The sequence below is a fragment of the Gopherus evgoodei genome, chromosome 1 (genome assembly GCF_007399415.2).
Source record: "Gopherus evgoodei ecotype Sinaloan lineage chromosome 1, rGopEvg1_v1.p, whole genome shotgun sequence".
Lineage (NCBI taxonomy): Eukaryota > Metazoa > Chordata > Testudines > Testudinidae > Gopherus > Gopherus evgoodei.
In genome coordinates, this window is record NC_044322.1 from 260,667,815 (window position 1) to 260,694,290 (window position 26,476).

Consider the following 26,476-nt stretch of genomic DNA (forward strand, 5'->3'; position numbering starts at 1 on the left):
TAGGGCCTCTGATTCCATTTGTACTCAGCTCTATCATACAAACATAGGGTGACCAGACAGCAGGTATGAAAAATCGGGACACAGTGTGGGGGGTAATAGGAGCCCATATAAAAAAAACCAAACCCAAATATCAGGACTGTCCCTATAAAAATTAGGACATCTGGTCACCCTATACAAATGTATTCTGTATGGCTACATCAAATGTGAACAGATACCTTTTCTTTACATCAAAGCTGCCCTGCTCCACAGCAATAGTGAAAACAACCATAGGCAGGTATAGAGTAGGGAACAAAGATGTAACTGACTACAAAATGCTTCATTTGAAAAAGATTTGCTCTCTTTTTACTTGACAGTGGTGTGCCATGTACTTAATTTTCTTTGCTCGAGTACGGCGTGTGCTGTATTGATTTAGGTATTTTGTGCTCTAGAATGCAACACACAGTACTCTTTGCTACTCTCTGATGTACTTCAGCACAGTTGCACTGATGCAAAGATCAGCTTTTGTTTAGAATGCAAACAGTGATCATAGGTAGAAGTCTGAGGTCACACAGTTGCAGGCAGTGTGCAAAGTACATTTAGTTAAGCACAGAAACCTTAGAAGCAGTCATTATAAACCAAAAAATACACTCCAATGGTAGCTAATCCCACAGTTGAGATTATGACAAAAAATTGCCTAATGAATCTACTAGACTATGGAATAGCCTCCCAGGGGGAGTGGGGAAAGCCCCCTTACTTGAGTCATTTGAAAATTGACTGGGCAAGGCATTCAGCAAAATCCATAAAAGAAGAATCCCTGGCAGAGGAAGGACCAAAATGACCTATATCTTTTCCATTTTTAATGTTTGTGATTCATGCATTACCCTTTCTCCTCTGGAGACTGGAGTTCAAATATTGTGATAGATCAACAGCTAAGAAAAGGTTTGATGGGTCTCCTCACACAATTTAGCATGATTAGCAGCTTCTGCTGAAGGGAGGTGCAGCACTGAAACATTCAAGTGTTACAGATCAGAACTGAAATAAAGCCAGAGAGAACCTTTAACAGCATAGAGAACCTTTAATAGAGTTTACCTGAGCTCATCAAGAAGCCCCTCATTTCAAGCCCAATCCAAAATCCATTGTCGTCATTGGGAGTCTTTCCACTCACTTCAGTGGATTTTGGCTCCGCCCCTTCACAAAGTATCCAGCTACCAGTTGTTGTTGTTGTTTTTTTTTAAAGGTAAAGAAACAGATCATCATGCTTGTAAAATTCTCTAGAGCTGTGCCAATGCAGTGAAAGCAGTATCAGTCTGTCTTTCTCGGAGGTGGGAAGTATTTACATACAACCTGACAAAGGCTGTGTGAATAATGGCTACAATTGAAAAGATGCTTCATCACAGATTATTCACTAAACAACGAAGTTTCTTTCTTTCTCAAACATTTTGTAGGGTGAAGTGGGTTGATTTTGATCATATCTGTGAAATGAATTTCTGTATCAGCCCCCAGCAAAACCCAGAGATGAGAAATACAAGGAGGGAAGGGTGGAATGGAAGGGAGAGCACTGGGCTTTCTTCCCAGTAAGCAATTTCTGTTTTTCAGGTAAGCTCATTCTTAGGTGAAAATGAAAATGAAAAAAAGCATGTATTAATGAAAGCTCTGGACACTGTAGTTAGCCAGAAGCTAAGAAGATCTTCTACAATGAGTTCCAAAGGCATTCTGTATCTGGGCACTCAGATACTTTCTAGAGCACTGTCTGTTATGGAAAGGCTTATTTTTTTCAGGATCACTGTCTGATGGTTTGATCAAACACACAGTTCTGTTGTCACACAAGCAAGAAATTCCACCCATAATTGCTCCACTGTCAACAGAAGGTATTTACAGTGTGCACAGAAGGCTCTGACAAGAACAAGCCATTGCAGACTGGCTAGAGGCAGTTGTAACTTCATCTGCTGTGGTGGACAATTAAAAAAAAACATAAAACAAAGCAGATCTGGAATGGCAGGGCCTGGTGGCTGTCAGTTTTCTCATTTCAGCTGTCTTGTCTTTGTATTCATTTACAGCTTGACAAGTCTTTTCTCATGGGAAATCTCAAGTGGGATAAGCTGTATTATGTCATGGAGGGATAACTCAGTGGTTTGAGCATTGACCTGCTAAACCCAGGGTTGTGAGTTCAGTCCTTGAGGGGGCCACTTAGGGATCTGGGGAAAAATCAGTACTTGGCCCTACTAGTGAAGGCAGGGGGCTGGACTCAATTCAAGGTCTCTTCCAGTTCTAGGAGATAGGTATATCTCCAATTATTATAAGGACTGGGTCTTCTGAAGGGGATCCGTAAAGTGATATGGAACTTTTCACTGCCAGTATCAAACTGGTGGCAGTGCTCTCCGTCCATTCTTAGTGAATTGGTGGCTGTATCACAATTGGCGTGAATTGGATATCTTGTTGCTGATCTCAGCTGAGTGGCAAAGAACTATGGTATGAACAGTGAACTACCCATTCAGCTCTCTAGGTCAAAGTTAGGCCTGGTTGGAAAACAATTCTGTTTCACAAAAGACAGGGTTTGACATTTGTTTTTGTTTGGCCTCAGAATGAAACTGAAGTCTTGTGAAATTTTCACAAAAGACATGAGAACACACTCCCCCAAAACAGTGAACAGCTCACCTGAAATGTGGGACATCCAGCTTCAACTCCCCGCTCTGGCAGATGTCAGTGAAACATTTCAGTTTTGATGAAATGGGTATTTTTTGACAGAAATAAATTTAGTTGATGCTGACAATTCTCCAACCAGCTGGAGTCAGAGTGGAGACCAGATAGCCGAGGACAAGGCCGAGGATGCTTTCCCTGCCATTGTCTGTGCTGCACCTGTCTATAAGAATCAATCAAAGATTTGTTCAGCTTGGCACCTTTTGATTTTACCAGCATGAAATTGCCTATCCTATTAAATTTGCTGTTCCAACAGCTGTTTCCATGCAGCACAAGCTTAGTGAACAAATAGTTGCAACAGATCTCTGTGCTGACTGCACAGGCCCAGCATAGGTTTTATTTTACTTGTGGACCTGAAATTATTTGTAATTATCGCAAACAATGCCAGTGATTTGTGTGCTGCTGGAATCCAGGTGGTTTCCTGTCTGATTTAACTTCTGACTTTTTTTTATAAGGACATCATGGTGGGTAGAAGACAGGAATAGGCAGAGATAATGGCTCATGAGAGCTGTAATACCATACACAGTTTCTCATAGCTGTACCTTAGGTAACCAGTTCTAATTCATGGGCAGAATCCAGATCACTAGTGACAGCCAGTCATTATCATCTAACAGATGTGAATGGCCTACATAAAAGGACTGGTCTCAGCTCTTTTCCTAATAGACAAGTACTAATCTCAACTGACACACACCAATTGCCCTCTGCACTGAAGCTGCCAAAGATTGTGTGAACCTAAAGTCTGAATTACTCTCTTATGCCTAGAAGTACCACCTCCAGAAGAGAGTTAAGGCACAACTGCTATGCAGTGTGGGAAAGATGACAAGCATACAGAAATCTTTGGGTATTAGATCCAAAATGTAAGACAGGTTCCCTCACTGATCATCTTCTTTTTCAGTTCTTAAGCCATCTTGCTAAGATTAAAAAATCATGTCTTATGTAGCTGCAAGCCCCATTCCAGAGTTTGCAGCTAAGCCACAATGCTATCCAAGATCACCTAGTCAAAGCCGTCCTGCCACCCGTGAACTAGCCTATCCCTGGAATGGACAGTCAACTGCAACAGGACATTGTCATCACTAACGAGGAACGGAAGAAGATCGTCATGGTGAACATCACAGTTCCCTTTGAAAACAGGACCCCGGCCTTCTGCAACACCTGAGCTCGAAAGGTGGAGAAATACACATCTCTAGTTGACGCCTTGAGAGCTAAGGGTTATGAGGTTCAAACACACACATTGATCATCGGAGCACTGGGTGCATGGGATCCCAGTAACGAGTGAGCATTGCGCGAATGAGGAAAGAGTCAGTGCTACGCTCGGCTGATGCAGCAACTCATGGTGTCGGATGCCATTAAGTGGTTAAGGGACATTTATTTAGAACACATCACTGGACATCGGCAATACCAGGAGCTGGAATGCCATTGAGAAATGAAGACAGGAAAGTAACTGAAATACTTCTCTGATGGATTGTATTTACTGAGGGACAACCTAGCCAAAATTCTCAATTACTGAAGAACAATCTACATTCATTGCTATATTTTCTTTCTACAACTCATTGCTATATTTTCTTTCCACAAGCTATTCTTAATATAACTTTTTATGAGTGATGTACCCGGATATTTGGATGCTAATATTTTAACTATATTGTTAAATTTATTAACCTTAATTTGGGATATTGCAGATTATATACTGTGTGTATTTTCTTTCCTTAACTTGTGTATTAAATCGTTTTAACATTAGCTTTAATACAACTTTTATATCAAAAGACATATATAAGCAGATCAGGGGCCTTTGCAAGAAGGATTGATTCCAATAGATCTTTCCTATATCTTACTACAGTGATCCTGTAACGAACTGAGGCTTGACCTTCAGAGAACCTTTACCAGCTGCACTGTTTGTAATCAACTTACCCTGAAGGCTGCCACGAAGCAGATTTTTGTTTTGGTTACAGCCCTTCTCTTTCACTGTACAGAAAAGTTCAAGGTGTACTGGTAACAGGAATTTCCTTTGCTCCACCCTTTCCCTGAACATTAGGCTTGAATTTTATCGAGGACCTGCAAAATCACCTTCAAAGAGCTGCCATTGACTGCATATCGATTAGCACAGCTATTCGGCCAGGGTTCCAGCATGAAGCACTTTACCATCGTGCCTTGTACTACCATCACCCTCATCTTCCTCTCCATCATTCTTCGGAGTTCTTACTTAGCAGGTAATTCTGTTCTATTTAGGTTCTTATACTGCAGTCGTCACCTAGGTATTCAAGTGCCTTGCACCTTAGCAGGCAAATGATTGACGGACTAAACAAAGATTTGTGTTCTTAATTTATGCAAGTAACAAGCCTCTGTCCCTTATCTAAGAAGTGTAAAGAACTGGTGCTGGTTAAAATTAGTGATAGTTGCTGCAAAAGGATTACTTGAGATACTGAGCACGCACAGTATCTTTTGACAATTTTCAGAGTAGCAGCCGTGTTAGTCTGTATCCGCAAACAGAACAGGAGAACTCGTGGCACCTTAGAGACTAACTTTGTTATATAAATAAATTTATATAAATCAGGAGTCGGCAACCTTTCAGAAGTGCTGTGCCAAGTCTTCATTTATTCACTCTAATTTAAGGTTTCACATGCCAGTAATACATGTTAACCTTTTTAGAAGGTCTTTTTCTATAAGTCTATAATATATAACTAAACTATTGTTGTATGTAATGTAAATACTGTATCAAAATGTTTAAGAAGCTCCATTTAAAATTAAATTAAAATGCAGAGCCCCCCGCCGACTGGTGGCCAGGACCTGGGCAGTGTGAGTGCCACTGAAAAATCAGCTTGCATGCCATCTTCGGCACACATGCCATAGGTTGCCTACCCCAATATAAATAAATGTGTTGGTTTGTAAGGTGCCACAGTATCTTTTGGAAGAGATTTTGAGTCTGCTGATTCAGCTGTAGTTTGCTCTGTAGGATGTTAAGTACTGGAGGCAGCTACAGAAGAGACATGTGGCTTCCATACTCAACCTGCTGGGTTAAATGACCACTTTAGAGTATCCAGCATTTTTCAGTATAATTTGGTTCAATCTTTAACTGCTAATTATTCCAGACAACCAATTCTCACTTCTGCCTTGAGAGGAGTGGCTGCTTAAAACAGGGCAGGTATTTTCCTCTCAGGATATTGCGTCCATTTAGGTGTCAGAATTTCTGTAACTCTTTCAGCAGATTTTTAAAGATGGGCTACTTAGGGTACATCTACACTGCCCTGAAAGCCCACGAGGAGGGAGGGTCTCAGAGGCCGGACCCCAGCCTGACCCTGAACATTCAGCCTGCTATTTTTAGTCCCGCAGCCCAAGCCTCAGGAGCCCAAATTAGCTGACCCAGGCTCTGAGACTCAGTGCCATGGGCTTTTTATTGCTGTGTAGATGTACTCTTAGTTTGCTTTCACAGTATCTCTTTTTCAGCTAGACTGTAAAAGAAATTATAACCACAAGGCTGCTTTGTACTTTTGTGGTGCCTTTTTCCAAAGATCGCGCATTATTTTACAAGCTTCACGACACTCCTCTGAGGTAGTTATTAACCCTGTTTTATGGATGGAAAAGCTAAACCCAGACTGATGAAGTGAGTTGTCCAAAGTCAGGCAGCAAGTTGTAGCAGAAGCAGGAAAAGGAACTGGAAGTCCGGACTGCTCCTGCCCTTTTCTAAACTGCTCTTAATATAGCTGTGCGGCGGGAAAGGACAGGATTCGCAACTCCCTGAGGCGAACTGACCTAAAGTCAAAGGTGGGACACAAGAACATTATTCTGAGTGAGAAAATGTCTTTAGTGTTTCCTGTAACTTCAAGTTTCGTGGCTCTATATTTCAAAAAACAAGGACAAACATTTCTGAAAAACAAAGCAAAACCAAAAGAGGAAGGATGGTCTTGTGGTTAAGACACTAGACTGGGACGTAGGAGACCTGGTTCAATTCTTAGCTCTGTCAGCCTTCCTGTGTAACGTCGGACAATTCATTCAGGTGGGGATTTTCAAAGGGACCGAAGGAAGGAAGACAACTCCTAGGCCCCTTTAGAAATCCCAGCTTTAATCTTCTTGTGCATCAGTTCCCTCAGTTGTACAAATGAGATAGTATCTCCTTCCCTCTCACTATTTGGCTGTCTTGTCTATTTAAACTGTAAACTTCTGGGGGCAAGGACCGACTTTTCCTATGTTTGTAGAGTGCCTTGGCATAACAGAGCCATGATAAAAAAATTAAGCATTCTTTATGCCTTTTGTTACAAGAGACACCTCTTTCTAAGCTAGTGCTGACAATGGTGGTCTGAGGGGAAGGGAAGCCAGAGGAGGCAGTACTCTAGAACACACATTTGGGAACTGTGGGCTTTAACAGTAGAAGACTCTTGCAGCACTGGTAATGTACAAAAGCCAGACAAGGGGCAATCTCCTCCCACACTAGCAATAGCTGTAGATCAGCTGAACAACGTGCACTGTGAGTGACAGCACCTACCCTGGCAGAAAACACCATGGTCTAACATTTTACCTGTGCCACAGGAAAACTCTCTCTACCCCAGTTCTTCTCCCAGAAGATGATCATCATCAGATTGCCTGTGGTCAGCAGACTCCAGTCGGGCCAAGACATTTCTCCATTTCCTGTCTTTGCTTTTCCTGTCTACGGTACCTTTTCTCCTGTGTTTTTTCCTTTCAGAGGCCAAAATGAGCTCCAGAGTCTCCTTGACAGACCATGGGGACAATGGGAGCCAATGGCCATGCCCTGGTAAGACTTCTTTGATTCATTACTGCAGCTCCTAAGCCTAGTGGTGAGATTACACAAAAAGGCATAGAAAGGCAGATATGGGGTAGGATTTGTGTGCTATGATACACTTAACTAAAAGCTCAGGTTATGGGTAAAGTTCGGTGAAACATTTTACTAGAATCCTAAGTTCACTTGATATGGGTGGTTTTTGAGGCCTAGTGCTTCCTGGGACCATTCAGCCCAGGTTCACAACTTTCATGGGCTTGGACTAATTCAGTTTGCACAGCCTTTGGTTCCACATCCCTTTCCACACAAACCAGACCTTCGTTTTGTCAGGCACCAGTATTTTGAGCCCCTTCCCTCCTAGCCAGACCAGCCAGCTCTGTAGGGGTGAAACCCCTTCTTAAAGAGCCCATTGTACCCTCCCCACAGCCCCCGTTGCCAATCCCTCCCCAAACTACCTAATGCGCTGAGTTTAACTAATCCAAGAGCCTCCTTCCAGCTGCTAGCTGCTGCAGCGGTTCCAGTCTTGTCCTCTTTCCCAGGTCCCAAACATTCCTGTGAGCCATGTACCTTCACTGGACTTTTCTCTGCTTCAGAATGACCCCCCTTGAATAAAATTTGCCTTCCCTCCCCCCTTACTTTTTTTCTTGGGACCAGCTACTTTTACCTTAACCCATCCCTGGAATTAATCAGCAGACAGATGCTGAACTAGGTGTTTTCAAAGGATGCCCCATTTGGGGAGCAGAAGCTCTTGAATGGGAGAGTTAATTCCGTGCCCCATCACTCTATGCATTCAGCTAAATGAAGGCAGTTGGCCAGAGAGTGTAAAACTGGGGCATGAGGAGTTAGAGAGAGCAGAATGTAGAGGCCAAGATCAGGTACATGCAAAAGTCATTCCCCCACCTTCCCTCTGGCAAAGAGAAGCTTGTTATGTGTAAAATGACCTGGATGGCTTGTTTTGCTTTCTCTGCCATCAGATGTGCAATTCTGCTCAGATGTCGCCAAGTGCTGCCAGCTTGGGGTAGACGAGTATGGCTGGATTGCAGCTGCTGTTGGCTGGAGCCTCTGGTTTCTGACTCTCATCCTGCTCTGTGTGGCTAAGATCATGAAACTCAGTCCCGACGAACCCAAGTATTTGCAAGCATGAGAGTTGGCAAGCCAGCAAGCACCAGCATTCACCACGGTCATCCAGGGAGAAGCAAATGGGTTAAGAAGCAATTAACTGCTTTGCTGAAGAAAGAAAAGGATAGTCGGTCATCTTATACCAAAAATGGGTCCAGATCCAAGTGAGGCATGGCAGTGCCTTCCCTGGGAAGTTTTATAGCTGATCCGCTCGAGCCAGCCAAGTCCTGGAGGGGATGCCAGTCCCTTGAGTAATTTACAATTAGTCTTATCATGCAGAATGCCCCCTTTCCTGGATACCTGTACTCTGCTGTGAGCTTGCCACCTGCAAATCACCTATCAGTGGCCCACATAATGCTTACAGAGGACAGTTCAGTACATAGCTTTTGACTGTCAAGCAGACAACAGGTTAGTGAAGCTAATTTTATTTATAAAAGATGCCCCATTAGCAGCTCCATAGCTAAGAGTGTGTAACCTGGACCAAATCCTCAGCTGGTATGAATTGATGTAACTCCACTGCTTTTATGGAGTTGTCTTCACACGAAAGTTGCACTGGTTAAACTAAAAATGCATTAAAACTGACTTATTTAAACTAGTGCAGACTTCTGTGTGGACACTCAAGGCTTGTCTACACACTAAAATTGTGCTGGCTTAATTTAGAACTGATTCAGTTCAGCTAGTGCAACTTCTGTGTATGGATTCTCTTGAATCAGTTCAAAATTGCACCATCTTAATTTAAAACAGTTTTTTAATTATATATTTACACCGCTGCGAACCCATCTGGACTCACTTTGGTTTAAGAGAGCCTCATTTTGTTTTAATAAACCTATATCAACTTAAACTAAACCCAAAAAAGCCACCGTTAAACCAAAGTAAGAGTGTCCACACACGGGTTTGCACCCTTTTAACTAAATCAGCTTAAATTCATACTTAGGTTCCAACTGTGCAACTTTCCAGTCTAGACAAGGCTCAAGTCAATTTAAAAACCCACCTTTCAGACCTTGTCTACACCTGTGGTGGTGGCATGTAGGCACATGTAGCTCCACAGTGCAGTGAGAAGTAGGGAGGCAGTGGGACCTGTGAGGCACTGCTTGGATGTGCAGAGAACTGGGTAGGGTATATACCCTAACAAGACACCATTTAATACAAGGGAACTCCTCTGTGGAAAGAAACGCTGAGCTGAAATTTTAAAATCAGGAAATGAAGCATTAAAAAGGAAGAATTTTATTCTTTTGTGGCTTTTTTATTGTGAATTTTTTTTTAAACATGCACAGAAATACCAGTAGGAAACAATCACAAAACATCGCTCATCAAGAAAACCTCACCATTTCAACATGCAAAAATTAAACAAAAGCAACATTCATCTAACAAATATTGGTGTTGGACCCGCCAACTACTCCTTTTCACAAAAAATATATATAAACTTGTATATTTACAAACTTACAGAAACAAAGGATTTGTATTTTGTCATCATTGATTGAAAGGACAGTGAGTGACAGTTAAACACTGTAAATTACGGATGAATCACAAATCTTATAGCTATATATACACAATGGTTTTGTTCTGATCTATTATTTTAATAGTGGAAAGTTGTATATTGGTCTGACTGCAACACGATGTATGATGTCAAAAACACCACATATTGCCTAGTGTCCACATGCTGCAGAACCCTTCCTATTCTTCGCCAGTTTTAGGAGAATGTTCCCCAGATCAGAAATAGATCAGTGGCTGCTGGAAGTGGGATTAGCTACGATTTCTATATTTTTTTTCATTACCTTGGCTAAATTCGGAAAAAAATCATGGCTCTTGATACAGTGCAATTCCACCACAAAACATACTTTATACACCAGAGTCTTGGGGCAACAGCCTCCCATTCTCAGCAAGAGGCCGGTCTGAATTATATTTACTAAATTAATTTAGAATTTTTGTTGTAAAATGGATGTATCCCAGATCCCCACTCCTGTGTAAATTTCTTATGTAGTACAAGGGCCTTGTTTGCAAGCTGCATAAACCCCTTGCATTTGACATTACCAAAAGACAACTACACAGTACAGCATATGATTTTAAATATCTATTTGGGGCTGGATCCATAGCCTTTCAGTTGGAATCACTCCATTGACTACCGCAGGCTTTGCATCAGGCCCTTAAGGAAAATGCAGTCCTGTTTGTGAATGTCAAGAGTATAATACTACCATCATCAATATGCTCTGGGGTCCTTAGAAGAAGTGGCAGTATCCAAAAAGCTCGCAGGCTACCAGTGCAAACAATTTAACAGTCCCATTTGTACACAGTAAGTTATGATGTAATTAAAACTCTTCTAAAAACAGAGATGGTCAATGAGGCATGTATTATATTTTTGCAATGATACGTGTTGAGAGAGACAAGCACAATGTAAAATACACACACACACGGCAAATCGCCAACTGGTCTTCCAGTACAGGATTTCAAGAATCAGACAGCAATTGCAGAAAGTGCAAAATAAAAGGTTGTATCCAAAAGACTCTGGAAATGGCCTTTATAAAGATAAATAGAAAAATAACTAATGGGCTATCTTATACACAGCAGGGTACCTCATAGCTGGTGCACAACAGTTCACAGTACCCAAGTACAACCAAACGTTTATTTGTGATATGCAGCTATATTTGTTAGCGTATTTGGGAGATGAAAAACACCTCACTGTAGGATTTATGTTGTGGAGCTGCTAAATAGCTTCTTTCTGACGGATGAAATCACAACAGAAGGTTTTTCAATATGAAGATACACAACAAATAAGATGTCCAGTTTTCATTTGTAAGCCAAAGATGATTCAGTAGTGCAGCACCTTTTACAACTGTGTTCTTTATGCAAAACCATGAAGCATTTAGTCTGCTACAGTTACGCTGCTAATAATAAATACATCCGACCAGAACCTCAGCTGGTGTAAATCTGCATAGTTTTATTGACCTCAATGGAGCTATACCAATATATCCCACTTGTCCCAACTTTTAGTTTTGGCATTACAAATCAGCAAAGCCAACCAATCTTTCACAGTACAGCACGTCAAGCCCGACTAACTTTTGTGCAAGCTTCATTTTCATCTGCGATAAACCTCACAACTCTTAAGCTAGTACATACTGTACAGGTGTTATCAGATTGTTTAAGATGTTTTAGGTACCCACATGTCTAAGGGTATGTCTATACTACCTGCTGGATCAGCGGGTAGCATTCGATGTATCAGGGATCAATTTATCGCGTTGTCTGGACGCGATAAATCGATCCACGAATCAATGCCCGTACTCCACCTTGGCAGGAGGAGTAAGTGGAATCAATGGTGGAGCTGCGGCAGTCGACTCGCCGCCATGAGGACGGCCAGGTAAGTCGAACTAAGATACTTCGACTTCAGCTACACACATAGCATAGCTGAAGTTGTGTATCTTAGTTTGAATCCCACCCCTAGCGTAGTCCAGGCCTAAGACAAAGCATGCTGAAATGAAGATGGATTGACCATGTGATCTATTAAACTGTGAAATAACCTCTCACAGGTGCCGATGGAAGCTGCAATGCTCAAGTCATTTAGATCTTGACTAGTCAAAGCACCAGTGTGTGTACTGCACAGAACCACTTTGCACCAGCAGGAAGATGGACTAAATGCTCTTCCTGTCTCTAACCCAAGTAATTCAGTCCTGGCCACCAGAACAGAGAAAAGGCAAAAAGGGTTGAATTTGGATGGTAAGATAAATAAGTATCATTGAATAACCCCAGTGTGAATCTTATCGTTGTTGGTCAAACCAGAAGACTTATATTTGCTTTTGACAAGAGTAACAAAGATTCCCAATTCCAGGCATTAGATGTAGTACCTATTAAGAGGGAAGGAATATCCAGTAAAGTTGCCATTAGCTTAAACAGAATGAGAGTTCTGTGCAGCCTAATAAGATGAATAGAGCAGCAGGAGGCTTGCAGCTGATCAGCTTTTCTAATATCAACAGGTGCCATTGAAATAAATGAGCATTAGTTGCAACATGATTCTAGTGTAAATACATTAACTTGCTCTGAAATACAATAAATTCAACTACATCTTACTAGGGTTTTTCCTTATTCCTTAACTCAAGGCTAATCTGATTAGCATTTCATGTGTGACTCTTCATCTTTCTCGATACCACTGTTCTGGTAATTACTCACACTACTCACTGTTTCTATCAAGGGGCTGTTCTTTGGGGTTTTACTGAATAAGCTACACATTAATCAATTGCACTTTACAAGATCACCAGAGGGATGAAAGCTGGCAAAACACCAGAGCTTCCTACATGCACCTAATGTTGAGTGAAGACAGAGGCTAACTTCATAAGAAAAGATGGTCTGTACTGGGACTTTAAGAGCTGTCTTTTTTAAGCCACTGAAGTTAAGAGTTCATTAAAGAAGTATATTTAATTACTCCCATTATAACCAATGACAGTAGCAGGCATTCATGGGAAGCCACAACAATTATGCTCAGAATTATATGCTCAAGATCTCACATATTTTGTGATTCAGAGGTTTCAGCACCTGCCATAGAATTCATTCCTTGCTGCACATGTGAACAGGTATCTAAATGTTCACTTTAAAAAGAATAAGGTTCCAGCCCTAATGTCATGACAATAGCCTTCCAAATGTGACTGAGTGTAAATAATGCAGTACTGTCTTCCTGAGTCTGCAAACAGCTTGAAACAATAGCCGTAGAACTGCCCCTTCATCTAAGTGGGATGTCAACTCTGAATCCTAAGGAGGTCGGTTTAATTGTTCGCAATTAAGTATCAGCATTTCACTGCCGATCATTGTAAAAGAAGCATCCAGCTAACTCATTTGTGTTGGATGCGATGGCAAATATTGGGGCAGGAACTGCTAAATGTTGCTGGCATGAAAAAAAAAAAAAGAATTCAACATCTGCCTCAGAACAAAAAGTCATCTCTGAGGTTTGGTTGGTATCTAAAACTTAGATCACCCTAGCTACATCACATAGTGGTGTGAAAAATTCAATTCCTCTGAGAGATGTAGTTAAGCCGAACTAAGCCCCAGAGTTGACAGTGCTGCAGCATTTATAGCATAGACATATGGTGACTCAAAGAGGGAGGGAAAGGAGAGATGCATCCACATGTCACCAAAGCTAAAATGCTTCCAGAGTGCCAAAACTCAGTGTCCCCTACGCTGTCTCACATTCTGAAAGCTCCAACTGGCCCTTACTCAACTGTGGAAACCTCTAATTTCCCCCTCTGCCAACATCAGCTATACAATTAGGTTTTTGGCATACAAATGTCTGCAGTACGTTAAAAATTTAAGGCCAGTGTCAAGTAAATCAACAACACACACTACGCATTGTATTAGTCAGATAGAAGCCTCCATATTTATACTTACCAAAAGGTGCCATAGAAGCTTGAGTTTGCCACACCAGAGAACCACAGAAACCGGGGCATGTCCAACATAATTTAAATCTGGTTGCTAGAGAGTACATGGGCTTTTCACATGCTACTGCAATATGGTTCTTTTCAAAAACAGAACAGAACTATTTAAGCAGTTGGCCTGGGCATTTTGAAGTTAACCCTTTGGAAACAGTGGATAGATTACATAAACACTCAACGACTTTCTCTTTTTCCTCTGATTCTGGTCACCACTCTTGTTTCTCTCTCTTCTCATCTTGCTTTCCCTTTAACACTTTCATATTCACTACATATGATTTGCACAGCACTTTAACCACATAAAAACTCTATAATTCCTAAGTATTGGTGATATGTATTTTAGAGACAGATGTGCCTCTTCCTACCTTCAAATCTTGTGTCCCCATAATAACTCTTTCTTTCTGCTTCTATGCTCCATGACCACCTCACCCTCCAAACCCTTTAGTCGTCTCCACATCCTGTAGTGTTTTTTGAGACTTCAAAAGCTCTATACTCTTTTATCCAGTTCTCCACCCCATAGGTGCATTCAGTATTTGTTGTGATAATCCAAAAGCCCTGTGAACCTCCCCTCCTGGCTTCCTAGAGGAACACATGCCATTTTAATCACTCCCTAGTTTATCTTGCCATAAACTAATCTTTCTTCTCTGATGAGTGCACTTTACATGACAGTTCTTTGCCCTCCACTGGCTTTTTACTATAAAATACTTGTGTCAGCGGCATTTCCAATTTCCTGTCTAAAATAAACCACATTGCACACTACATTATTTGATTCTCAACCTTTGGTCCATGGACCATTGGTATTGTATGAAGAGTTAGTTGGTCACATGGTGCTGGCCTCTCTTAATCTCTAGCTATTAGATCAAATTAGTAACACCTAAATATTCAGCCAAATACTTTCTTAATATTACAGTTCTACATTACACACGGATGTCAGGCAGTTATGAATGGGAAGTGGAGGGGTCCACATGCTGGTGAATGGGAAAGGAGGTGTGCATGAGGCACTCTGTCAAGTTGTGGTCCACACAAAAAGACATCAGTTGAGGAACCCTGACTCATGAGGTGTCCCGAGCGTAATATATTGTACTTAACAGTTCCCAGGATGTTAGGAAAATATTCTCTTCATCAGCATGCACAGAGTGCCTTAGCTCAAATCAATACCAAAGCTAGTAAATTTCATTTTCCTTTGTTAATGTTTGTAAACTCTCTGCAGATATAAAGCACTTTAAAAATGCTAAGTGTTGTTATTTTATTGCTGGCAGACACACAAAACGCTGGCATCTGAGCCTTCCGGGGCTTTTCTCTACAGCTGGGAATTCGTAGTAGATTAAATGATAAGAACTAAGCTTTTAGTATGAAATAAGACATACGTGTCTCTCACATCAGTAGTGCCTCCCTCCTCTGAAGCCTTTCTAGAACTGACAGAATAGGAACTCAGCTACATTTTTGCCCCAGTATCTTCCTAATAATCAGGGATTATAATGTACTTCTTTACCTTGCAAAAGTGAGCCATCACTCAGAGTTTAGGGCCTGATTCTGTATTGCTTTGTGTAGTTATTTACATCAGTGAAAAGCAGGTGTAAAACTCAACCACTCTGATCTAGTAGCATCATAAACCCACTTGCACTGGTATAAATGACTACACGAGGCACAGAGCAATGGCAAATCAGGCACTTAGTTATTAGTCAGTGTTTACAGTAAGCTGACTGGGGCATCACTAGGTCATGTAGTGAAGAATCACCAGCACAGACAGGGTGGTCCAACTCCCATGCCTTCGTTCTAAGCAACAGAGCCAAAATTTTCCTACAGTGGTTTATAACATTTACACCTAAATCCACATTTAGGCAGCTAAACAGAAGTGACTTTTCAGGGATCTTCTACTCTGAAAACCAGACCACTTATTTAGGTGCCTGACTGAAGAGACTTGCATTTGACAATTTTGTTGCAGAGGGCTGCAGTTTCATTGTACTGCGTCGGAACTTGCAGTGGTGCCCTATTCCCACCATCACCAAGGATCTAATTCAAAATCAAGAACCCAATGGCAGAGACTCAAATGCTGTTCACTACATAACTCTCATTTGCTGCTATGAGACACTTCAGCACCCACAAGGCCTGACCCAAAGCCCACTGAAGTCTTCTGTTGGATGAGGGCCATAGGGAAGATACAAGAGTATTTATAGCACTGGGACGGCCCCCAGTTTGAGCCAAAGGAGTTAAATTACAAATCCCATGATGATTAGTTTGGAACCATTTGTCATATTCATTCAGTTCTAGTTGTTCTGCAATCAGCTGAAAATGCTGACTAATGGCAGTTACTACACACCAGCCCTAATACACCTACTATATTCTTCACTGTATCACCTCACTTTCCCCCATTTCTCACATAACTCCTTACCGAAGTTCATGCATACGGTATCAACTAACAGAGCCAATCAGCAGAGATTCATCTTCTCTGACAGGGTAGCACAATGAAAACACTCATTATATTAAGTGTATAGGAATAAAGACTTAAGAGAAAGTTTTAATATTCAGTTGATTCTCCAATGCTCTAGTAACTATAATATTTCAAGTTAGCCTTACCACTGAGGCTGCCATTCTGTCATATCTCAAAAGCTAAGCAGGCCTGAGCCTGGACTATGCTAAGAATGAGAGATGCTCATGGACAAATAAAAGTGGGATTTTCTAATGTCCTCTGCACACTAGCCTAAACTCCGTTCCCATTGAAGTCAATATTAAAACTTCCATTGGCTTCAGTGCTGAATGCTTCTGAAATCCTACCTCAGAATACAGCAGGAAGTAGTAATGGTGATTTTGGGAAGTGATGTTCTTCTCTCCCCATCTATTCTGAACCAACACCTTTGAGTAGCATTAGGGGGGCACTGTGTTGCTGGAGATGCTCTCTTTCTGAAGGGACAAATATCCTTGAACACTTGTGGTTACTAAAAATCCTACTACACTTTTCACCAGAGCAAAATGGTTGGCACCAGCATCCTGGCTAAATTCCAATTAGGTGAACCCCCCCTGTAGTTTGCACTCTATAGGAGATTCTTCACTTTGTATCTTGAATGGTTGCAATGCGTTGCTTCGACTGCAGAAGTGGAAATGTTGCAACAAGTAAATGTTTGTAAATGGTTTTATGAATGTTATACACTTTGGGAATGTTTGATAAAATGTCCTCTATAAATATTCGTTACCAAGTTATCTGGTATCACTTTAATAAGGGTCACACAGTTTAATACCTCCTCTACCAATCAACCCATAAGTTTGTTTGCTATTTCACTACTGTAAGTGCCGGAATCATCCATAGCTGATAACCCTTTAATTGTTTTAATGTTTGACAACAAAGCTGCATCTTTTAAACTGCCACAGATGTTGGCTTAATTCACAACTCCATCAGCTGTTTTCCTGTTTCCAATGCTCAATAACTTCCCGCTTTATTACTATTTCAATGTTTTCTTTTAACTACAGAACCATACTTCATCTAGGTCTGTCTTTTAAATCCAGAACAAGGTTAATGTATTGCTGTATATAATGATACTTTGTTTTGTATACCAATAGAAGGAAAAACAAGATCGCATTCTATGGTAAAACTAGCTATTGCTCTCAAATTATACACATCACAGACACTCAAAAATAAACAGCCTGACAGAGAAAAACCGTAAGGAAATGGCCAGTGGAACATGACACAGGAGTGCCACAAATAGAGCTCCACAGGAAACCTGACAAGGTCCTCAGTCTCTTTTCCATCCTCTCTTGATTCTCATTTCACTGAAACTTTGCTATGTAACTACCAACAGCAGCCACAAGACTAAAACAACACGAAACCAAAAAACCCACATTAAATTTTCATAAAGGTTTAGCATACATAAGCTGAAGAAAACCTTCACTTCATCAATTCAAACATAATGATCAAGGCAAAAGGGAGGAGTAGTGTGAACATTAACCTCCAGTTATGGAACAAGAACAACTGAAAACTAAATAGGCTTAGCCATTCCAAGAAAAATAATTGCTTTAAATGTGAAATAAGGCATCAGTAACCAACACAGAAAACCAAAACTAAATACTGCAGCCCTCCAAGCTACATAGGCAGAGACCGTTATCATGCTGTTCTAGAGTAAGTGCCCTAAAGTCACTTTTCTGTCCGTTCTGTTCTGGGGAATGACTCTTTAAAGAGGCATTGTCGGGTTCCATGTTTTCTGTTCCTCAGTCAATTCCATATATCTGTAAACTCACCCTGGGATCTGAAAGTCAGAATGGATGTTCTTTGGCTAGCACATTATCAACAGCAGCAACAAAAGATCTGTGGGCCAAATTCAACCCTCATTCACATCTCTACAATACGATGGTTTTCAGAGGAGTTGCACTGGTGTAAGGGGGATAGAAAATGGATCAACTACTGGAACTCAAGCCTGATCTACACTCAACAATTAGATCAATCTAGCTATGTCACTCTGGGCTGTGGAAAATTTTGTGCCCTATGCAATGTAGTTAGGTCACCCTAACTCCCGGTGTAGATGGAGTTCTTCCATTGACCTAGATACTGCCTTTCGGAGAAGCGGATTAAATACATTGATTGAAAACCTTTTCTGTTTGTAGCATAGCTATACTCAAATTATTCTATTGACGTGAGCAGCAGCAGAATCCACTTCACACTAGCAGAGCTGCATTGGTTCTACAGTGTTACAAGGAGAAAAAAGTAACACAAAAATAAAACACGCCCTTACTTCTGACACTGAAGCAAGATCTGACTGAATGTACATGAGGACCAGATTTGCTGAGCATGATTTTTTAGTCATTTTTTTTGACATAAACTGCACTTCAAAGAATGTTCTGCATGGACAGGGGAGACCAGGCACAGGAGACAGCAGCCAAATCATCTCCATGCTTCCAAACAATAGAACTGCTTTGAGAATTTTCCTTTTTTAATTTAGATTTCTCCTTCCTCCCTCAAGCTTTAATCTCTAGCCACATTGGAACATGTGAATATCAAGAGACTGGTGATAGTGACATACATAATCTCCTTTTTCGCTTTACTTTTAGTATAAAAAGTACTAGAAAGAGGCAAAAGATGCCAAAGACACAGGGCTGACAAGACTTTCAAAAATGGGAGCCTAAAGTTATGTTCTTCTGTCCATACTTAAGACACCTAAATGTGGACATAGGAGCACAACTTCTGGGGCTTATTTTCAAAAAAGTCTTGGTCCAAATGTAGAATTAAAAAAATGAGCACCCTGGGTGAAGCTGCCACCCTCCCAAACGCTGGATATGAAGCCTTGCTGCAAACTGCCCTGACTCTGGAGCAAGAGGATTGGTCTTTAAAATATCTCCTCTGACCTGAAGTTCAGATTTTAAACACTTCCTGTTATTAAGCCTATCTGTCCACTAACGTTCCCTTTTCTGAATCACATGACCACAGAAGCTATGCAGTGTTTCCTAAGCGAAACTATCTTTGAAACTATCACTGGACTATTAGTATAATCTCCTTGTGAATTATGTTTTATCACAGGGAAGCATGGGACACACGACATCTTCCATGTGATCAATTACATAAAGCGTAGGTCTAAAATATTTCAATTAGTTCCAACAACTAAATATCAAATAGGCTAGAGGTCAGCACATTGACTATGATAAAAAATACCTAGCTTTCATTCTGTAAGCTTCTTTCTTTCACTTGTATATTCCACATTGACCACTGACTATACAAATAATAATTCATAGAAAATTGTGAACGGTCGTGAGAGCTTGTAGGTTTCTACAAAGTGGAATGGTATAACTATGGAATTAAAATATAAGCATTGGTAACACTGCTTTTTGTGCATGTACATACTAGCCAAGTGATCAATGGGATTGATGAGATTCATTAACATATACTTTTTAATGAACTCTTTGTTCTTCCATAAAGCTGTAACACAACAGTACAATAAAAAGGACAATTGACCAAACCAGACACCTAGCTGGCCTAAGTAACCAATTTCTCTCATCCTGAAACTCACTCTGTTTTCCTTTTCAGAAAAAAGTTAACATGGTTTGGTTTCCTTTTTAAAGGTGACTAAACATTAAAATTTGCTGGTAAATTAGTACTGGATCATTTGCCTGGATTCTAAAGAGGCAATACACGTCTTGGCCCATATGTTTCAGACAATGCTCTTTTCTTGCAGCACAATTCAGCAGTTGCAGAAAATCTGCACACAACCCCTCTGTGTTACAGCCACTCTCTTGGTTGAAGCATTGAGCATCTTACATGAAGGGTTTTAAATGGCACTGAGAGATAGAGGACCATACACAGATGGTGAATAGCAAATAAGGTCTCAGGCAGGTCTGAGAGCGGTACTCGAGCACAAAACGGTTAAATGAGTTTACATCGATTGTACTTCTCTATGAATGCTTCAGGTCTTAAAGAGGGACTTTCATACTAGAGAAAACTTATCAGACTAACTTAAATCCTTTACCTTTCTCAAGTTGTTCACAGTGTTTAAACTGGGAAGAAAAAGTGCTTATTTCCCCACCCCTAAAAGTGATCATACACTCCAGCGTTCTCTCCACTGCTGCAGTGAGGGTATGGCATAAATCACATACCCTCTCATCCATTGCAGAGCTATTCTTCCATAATTCTTACCTAAGTTGGCTGGTTACAGTATTTGTATTTAATAAAGATTTTACACCCAACAGCCCACGTTCTCCTGGAGTGAACTCATAACACTATTTTCACGATTGCACAATGTATCAATGATAATGTATTAATAGCACAATGTATTAATGATACCATAAGTGGAGTGATATCAGAAGCACAGTAATCAGACTTCACTTCAGGTTCTAGAAGGAGAATCTGGGCTGTGAGGGAGGAAATTTTTAATGAAACACCCGATAAACCGTCTTCAGTAATATCAAAACATACAAATACTGACCCAAGTACATTTCTCACCCTGCTAATGCTCATTTTTCAAATTTGCTTCAGTGTGAAAGTCTCTCTTTAAAGCATCCACAGGGTTTGCTTTTACAAACCTTTGTATAAAGCCAATGTTTCATCCATTATGTTTGTACCAAGGATGACATGTTACACACTAAGTCAAAAGGTTTCAGAGTAGCAGCCGTGTTAGCCTGTATCAGCAAAAAGAACAGGAGTACTTGTGGCACCTTAGAGACTAACAAATGATGCTCAAATAAATCTGTTACTCTCTAAGGTGCCAAAAGTACTCTGTTCTTTTTACTAAGTCAAAAGGTAAATCTTGAAGAATATCATATTAAAATATTTAAAAAAATATAAAAATTCAGTGACCTGATGGCTCTGCTGGTCACAACCAGCATCAGGATTAAATTCAGTATCTCAATCTGGGCTCATGAAGGCTTGGAGCACTGGCTGGGGGATTGATTATGAACCTCAGAATTTCACTTAGACTGTCCTGGTATGTTAAGTGTCTCACTGTGTCTCATATGCCCCATTGATGAAGTTGGGTCAATAAAGGTGTAACCTTCTTCCTGATATCTGGGGCAATATGAATTCCTTTTCAATGCTAATGAGCAACCAGTTGCTCAGTCCGCAGCTGCCAAATTTTGGTGATTGTGACAATAAGAGAAATTAACATACAGGTGTCAGGAAGTAGGATGCAGAGTTTCTTTTCTTTTACTTTCACTTCCACCATATTGTGAATCAATTCCCACTCTAGCATTTGAACTCTGTCTTGTAATACGAGTGCGTAGCCTCATAGTTACCCTACCATAACAATGCAATCTGTGCATATTACACCAACGCTGATTCAAGAATCAGCCAGTATGGTATCTATATGAGGCAGACTCAGACATACCCCAAAGCCACCTGCTTGATGACCCTTTCGTGGTCCATAGTTCAGACAATTCATTAATACCGTTGGGTTCTGTGTTTGAAAATCCCAACTCCTAGTATCAAGTAGTCAAGAACATCACTGTCTCAGTGTGAGACTGCTAAGCTTAGTTACACACTGACCAATATTAACTTACACTTTCTCTATGCCACCGTTTTAGTTTTAATTCGATGCAAGTTAAAAATAAAAATATTCCAACAAATCAAAACTTAGTTAGAATTTTCACTTGTATTATGCAGCTTACAATTGTGCAATGGCCAAATATTAGTAAACTCATAGCTAAATGTAAATTAAACTCTGGAAAAATGATGACAGATACTCCAAGACATGTACCACCATTACCTTGCCCCTTCATCCCAGGGGACAGTAGGAACAGATAAAAATAAAATAACTGTCTCAAACAACAAATCTAAGCTTATGGTTAATATTCTAAATGTCTTTGCCCCAAGTTTTATCTTTTGTGAGATTCAGTTTCACTAGATGTGACTGAGATCCCAACGTACACTGTTGTTTATGGTAATTTATAACTAGAGCTGGTGATCCTGCATCACCCAGGTTGGCTTGCTTTCTGGCCACACCACAAACTACAAGTTAGTATATTTTACCCCTGGTCTTGTGAAAGCATATAGTATGAGAGTATTTATGTTTAGAAGACAAACATACATACTTATGCTCAAAAATTCAATTAGGACTAAGCATTCTCATCTAGATTTCAATGTATTTTTAACAAAATAAATATCCAGCCTTTTCTTTTTGGACATTTTGCTTTCCCACTCTGAATGAATTTCCATATATATTCTTCGGTTTAAAAAGGCCATGGTTTTACTTTGCAAACATGAAGATGAAGGGACACTTCAAGCTTCAGCACCAGAAGAAAAACAGGGAGGAGTGCAGAGAGTAGCTCCATTTGAAAAAACAGAGCTATAACAACTATTGTTCTGGTTTGAGACAAGTAGCTCAGAAATCCTTTTTTTTTTTTTTTCTATGAAGTCTTACTGCTATTGTCATTAAGGTGATTTCCAATGCTGGATCACATCTTCAATTTCTCTGACCTTATATCATTTGCAATCCTGCAAAGCAGTAACACGAGCCACTTCACTAAAAACACTGGAGAGGTTAGAATTCTTGTAATTGCTCATCAAATGTTAATTCAGTCCATCTTGCTGGTAACAGGAAAGCTTTGCCTTTTCCTTTAAGCCAGGCATCTCACTGTCTACTATGCTTGGTTGGAGGGTTGTGTGCGCGCATGTGTTTTTTTAGTGTTAGCTTTTGACCGGAAGTTTTGTTTTGTTCATTAGATCAAACCAAAGAGGGACACAGTAAATGCTAACAGATTAAGCCCAATAGCCAGCTCTGACATTACCACTTTGGCCTCTCTATCCCTGCCTCTATACAAATCTCTCTCTCTTTGCTAGTCTTTTCTGATGTGTAATCTCTGGCGCTGTGGAAGTTCACTCTGATGACAGAAGAAAAACATTGCTGATTTCCTTTGATTCTTGCTTCCATAGGAAGCAGATACCTGGCAGATTTGCAAGAGCATGACAAATCAGCTGTGAAAGTTCTGCACTGTTGTCTGTTTCTGTGAGAGTCGCAGAAGCTCCTCTCTAATTGCTTTTATGAGAGATGCTGAGGAATGACCAGTTTGGAGGTCCTCATTGGAACTGGTGGTGTAGCAGAGCCCCTGTCCCTGAAGGCTGCTGTGTGGAAGATGAGCAGGCGGTGCTGAGGGCTGTCTGGCTGAAGTCCTCTGCACCTGGAATACTGGTGAGGAGGAATATTCTTGATGTCCATGTATGTGTGTCTGCAAAATGCAAAAAAAAAAAAGAAAAAGAAAAGAAAGTTATTATTCTTCCTATTCAAAATAAGATGAGCTTAAGAAAGGAGAAAGACAAAAGGCAGAGAAGAGCGAAAAAGCAGCATGGAGATATGTCTAACCCCTGCTAGTTCCCTACAGCGTGAATGGATGATTGCGCTTGTGAGGCACAAAACAAATAAGTTGCTGGCCTGTCCCAAGTTCAGGAATTTTCATATTCTCTTCTAAGGTTTACAAAAATCTGGCCATTCTCTAATGTCTGATGTTTAAATACAGGAAAGATGGGAGAAAGTCACGAAGGACTGTCTTGTAGATAAGGCACTGAACTGGACTTGATTTAATTCCTCACTCTGCCATCAACTTCCTATTGGCCCTTGGGCAAGTCACTTAATCTCTCTGCACTTCAGTTCTCGATATTATCTGTAAAATGGGAATACCACTACTTCCCTTTCCTCACTCATTTCTGTCTTGTCTATTCAGATTGTGCACTCTCCAGGGCAGGAACTGTCACCATGTGTTTGGACAGTTCTGAGACCAATAGGGTCCCAAATTAGTAAAAGCAGAACTAGAAGAAAGAGTCAACATGAAAAATTTCATTTTTCCACTCTCTAGAGTTGTTTGAGCTACACAGTTTCAGAAACATTGCCTTGGTGTAGGGCCCAGTTGTCCCAAATTAACAAGGAATACACTCTCTTTTTGTTCCCTAGTTCTATTTCCTTAAGAAGCAAAAGAGGGTCTTAGTTTAAGTGGGGGAGGTAAAGAAGGGATCCTAGTGAAGAAAACTGTATTCACTAAGCAAAACAATAAATTCTCTGTAGTCTCTTTTAACAGCTCTCATACTGTGAATGAGGAAATCTGGCAAAGTAGTTGAAACTAGTAATGGATGACAACTAAGGAACAGGCTTGGGATTTTTGTTAAAATGACAATCTTGAAATCACAGTCATCCCCATAATATGTAGGATGCTCTCTTGCACAGCTCATGTACGGTGCAGCTGGGGTTTTTTGGAAAAGGAGCTTTGATAGGAAAATGAAAGGATTTATGCTGGATAAAGTAGGTCTCTTTTTTTTCCCTTTTCTTTTGTTATAAGTGGTATCCCATCTTGCTTGTGAGAAAGAAACAATTTCAGTTATTAGAAAGAAATGAATTGCTGCTCTGATTTTTCAAAATAGAGGCATTCCGGCCAAATGCACTCAAATAATTCTTACCTGCAGTCTTTGGTTAGCAGACCCGACAGGTAGTCTAATTCTATATTGAAGAGGAACAGGGTTCTATGGTCCCAATTGAAAAAAGCAAACAAACTCCATTTGACACTGAGGTTTTACTAGCAAATTGAGCTATTTTCAGAGTACATTGACATTAGAAGTCACTATACGATTCAGCTTCTTCTCTAGTAAAACACAGTCAATCAATATGGCAGGAATGGTTTCTTGGTGGAAGTAAAAGAGAATGTTTGCTGACTGTGGTTGTTGATTGTTTTGGTTTAAAAGTTGCCTCAATGGTTTTTTATCTCTTATTAAAGGCACAAGTGGCTACTTTAGGGCTCTCATAGCAGATATCAGATTGGTAAACAAATCTGAGGCTATAAAAACTGACACATACTAGCTCACAATGCCACCAATAAGATGGATTATGACAACCAGCTGAAGATGGTCCACCCGTAAAAAGGCACAAGGATTTGTGAAAGTAGTTTTAGTCTATTATTTTTTCCCTTTCTTATCAAAACAAAGATGTTTTCTACCTTGCAGATACATATCAAAATAACATGTACTGCTAAAAAGTGTTTACCCTACTTCACTGATGCTTTCTCAGTGAGAATTCTTTCTTCCTTCATAATACGCTCTATTTTGACACAGAAAGAGTGACAGTGATGGCTGTATTTTTGAGTGTAGTATTTTACTGTTTCCTAAAAGAAATATTATAACTTGTTCTAGCTATCCAAATCCCTCTAAAGTCAGTCAATGGAAAGCCTCCCACTGACTTCAAAGGAGTCTGGATCAAGCCTTCTTGGATTAGTTTAGTGGAAGGGTAGGGTGAAGTGCAGTGACCTGCTTGTTGATTTTGGGTCAGGAAGCAAGACTGAAGACTCATATTTTAGCATATTCCAGAGAAAATCTGAGTGTGCAGACTGTGGGAAGCATAGGTAAGAATCCTGCAAGGTAATAGAGTCCATCACAGGAACATGAAAAAATCAGAAACCATCTGTGTCAACTAGGGAAGAAAATATTCTAGTTCTAACCTTCCTTACTGGGGCAGATAATGTCAGAAATGTGTTCATATGAGAGAGAGTGAGCGAGCGAGAGAGAGAGCGGGAAGAATGTTGGTGAAAGGGTCCCAAGCAGCCAAGAAACATTACACCTGAGGAACGTGATCATAACAAATAAAACTTTTTAACATGTCCAGGTGTCATCTTTCCCAAGAGTAGAATTGCAAAGATCTGAACTAGTGAAAGACATTAGTCTGTGAAAATGCAATAGAAAAAACTCTCTTTCTGTTACAGGAAACTGTCAGATTAGGGCACGGATTTAGCATTTTTTTTCTCTTTTTCCATTTAATTACCTTTTGTAAGAAGGAGGGAAAGAACGACTGCCCCACTGGAGAGGCAGAATAGGCATTCAGGTGGGCTTTGTGACAAGCAACAGAACCTATGTGCTGTAGGATTTTAGTCAATGCTATCATCTGCACAATTTTTTTTTTTTTTTTAGCAAACTGAGAAAAACTCATTAGCATCTGCATACAAACTTAGCAATCAGAAAGGAAAAAGAGCAGAGAACATAAGTAAATTGCTACTACAGTTGACTAAAGGAGACGATGTTTGCTGAAACCACATTAGAGCGATGCATGCCTATTTGAAATGGTAACAAGAGCTGCTAACTTAAAATAAGGGCAATAAAATCCTT

The 26,476-nt window shown here is 40.4% G+C and overlaps 2 protein-coding genes across 4 annotated transcripts in view; one reads left to right on the forward strand and one right to left on the reverse strand.

The window, feature by feature from the left end:
• The first annotated feature begins 4,648 nt into the window (after nucleotides 1-4,648).
• Nucleotides 4,649-11,753, forward strand: TMEM213 (transmembrane protein 213). The gene is made up of 3 exons (XM_030544243.1): nucleotides 4,649-4,880; nucleotides 7,349-7,417; nucleotides 8,377-11,753. The coding sequence occupies exons 1-3, from the start codon at nucleotides 4,799-4,801 to the stop codon at nucleotides 8,544-8,546; spliced, it is 321 nt and encodes a 106-aa protein (XP_030400103.1). The 5' UTR covers nucleotides 4,649-4,798; the 3' UTR covers nucleotides 8,547-11,753.
• A 9,297-nt stretch (nucleotides 11,754-21,050) lies between these two features.
• KIAA1549 (KIAA1549 ortholog) overlaps nucleotides 21,051-26,476 on the reverse strand; it is a 233,722-nt gene continuing 228,296 nt past the window's right edge. For all 3 annotated transcript variants that reach the window (XM_030544259.1, XM_030544254.1, XM_030544249.1), the window contains one exon: nucleotides 21,051-23,565. In XM_030544259.1, coding sequence (XP_030400119.1) covers nucleotides 23,311-23,565 — 255 coding nt within the window. In that variant the 3' untranslated portion in view covers nucleotides 21,051-23,310. The remainder of the gene's footprint in view (nucleotides 23,566-26,476) is intronic.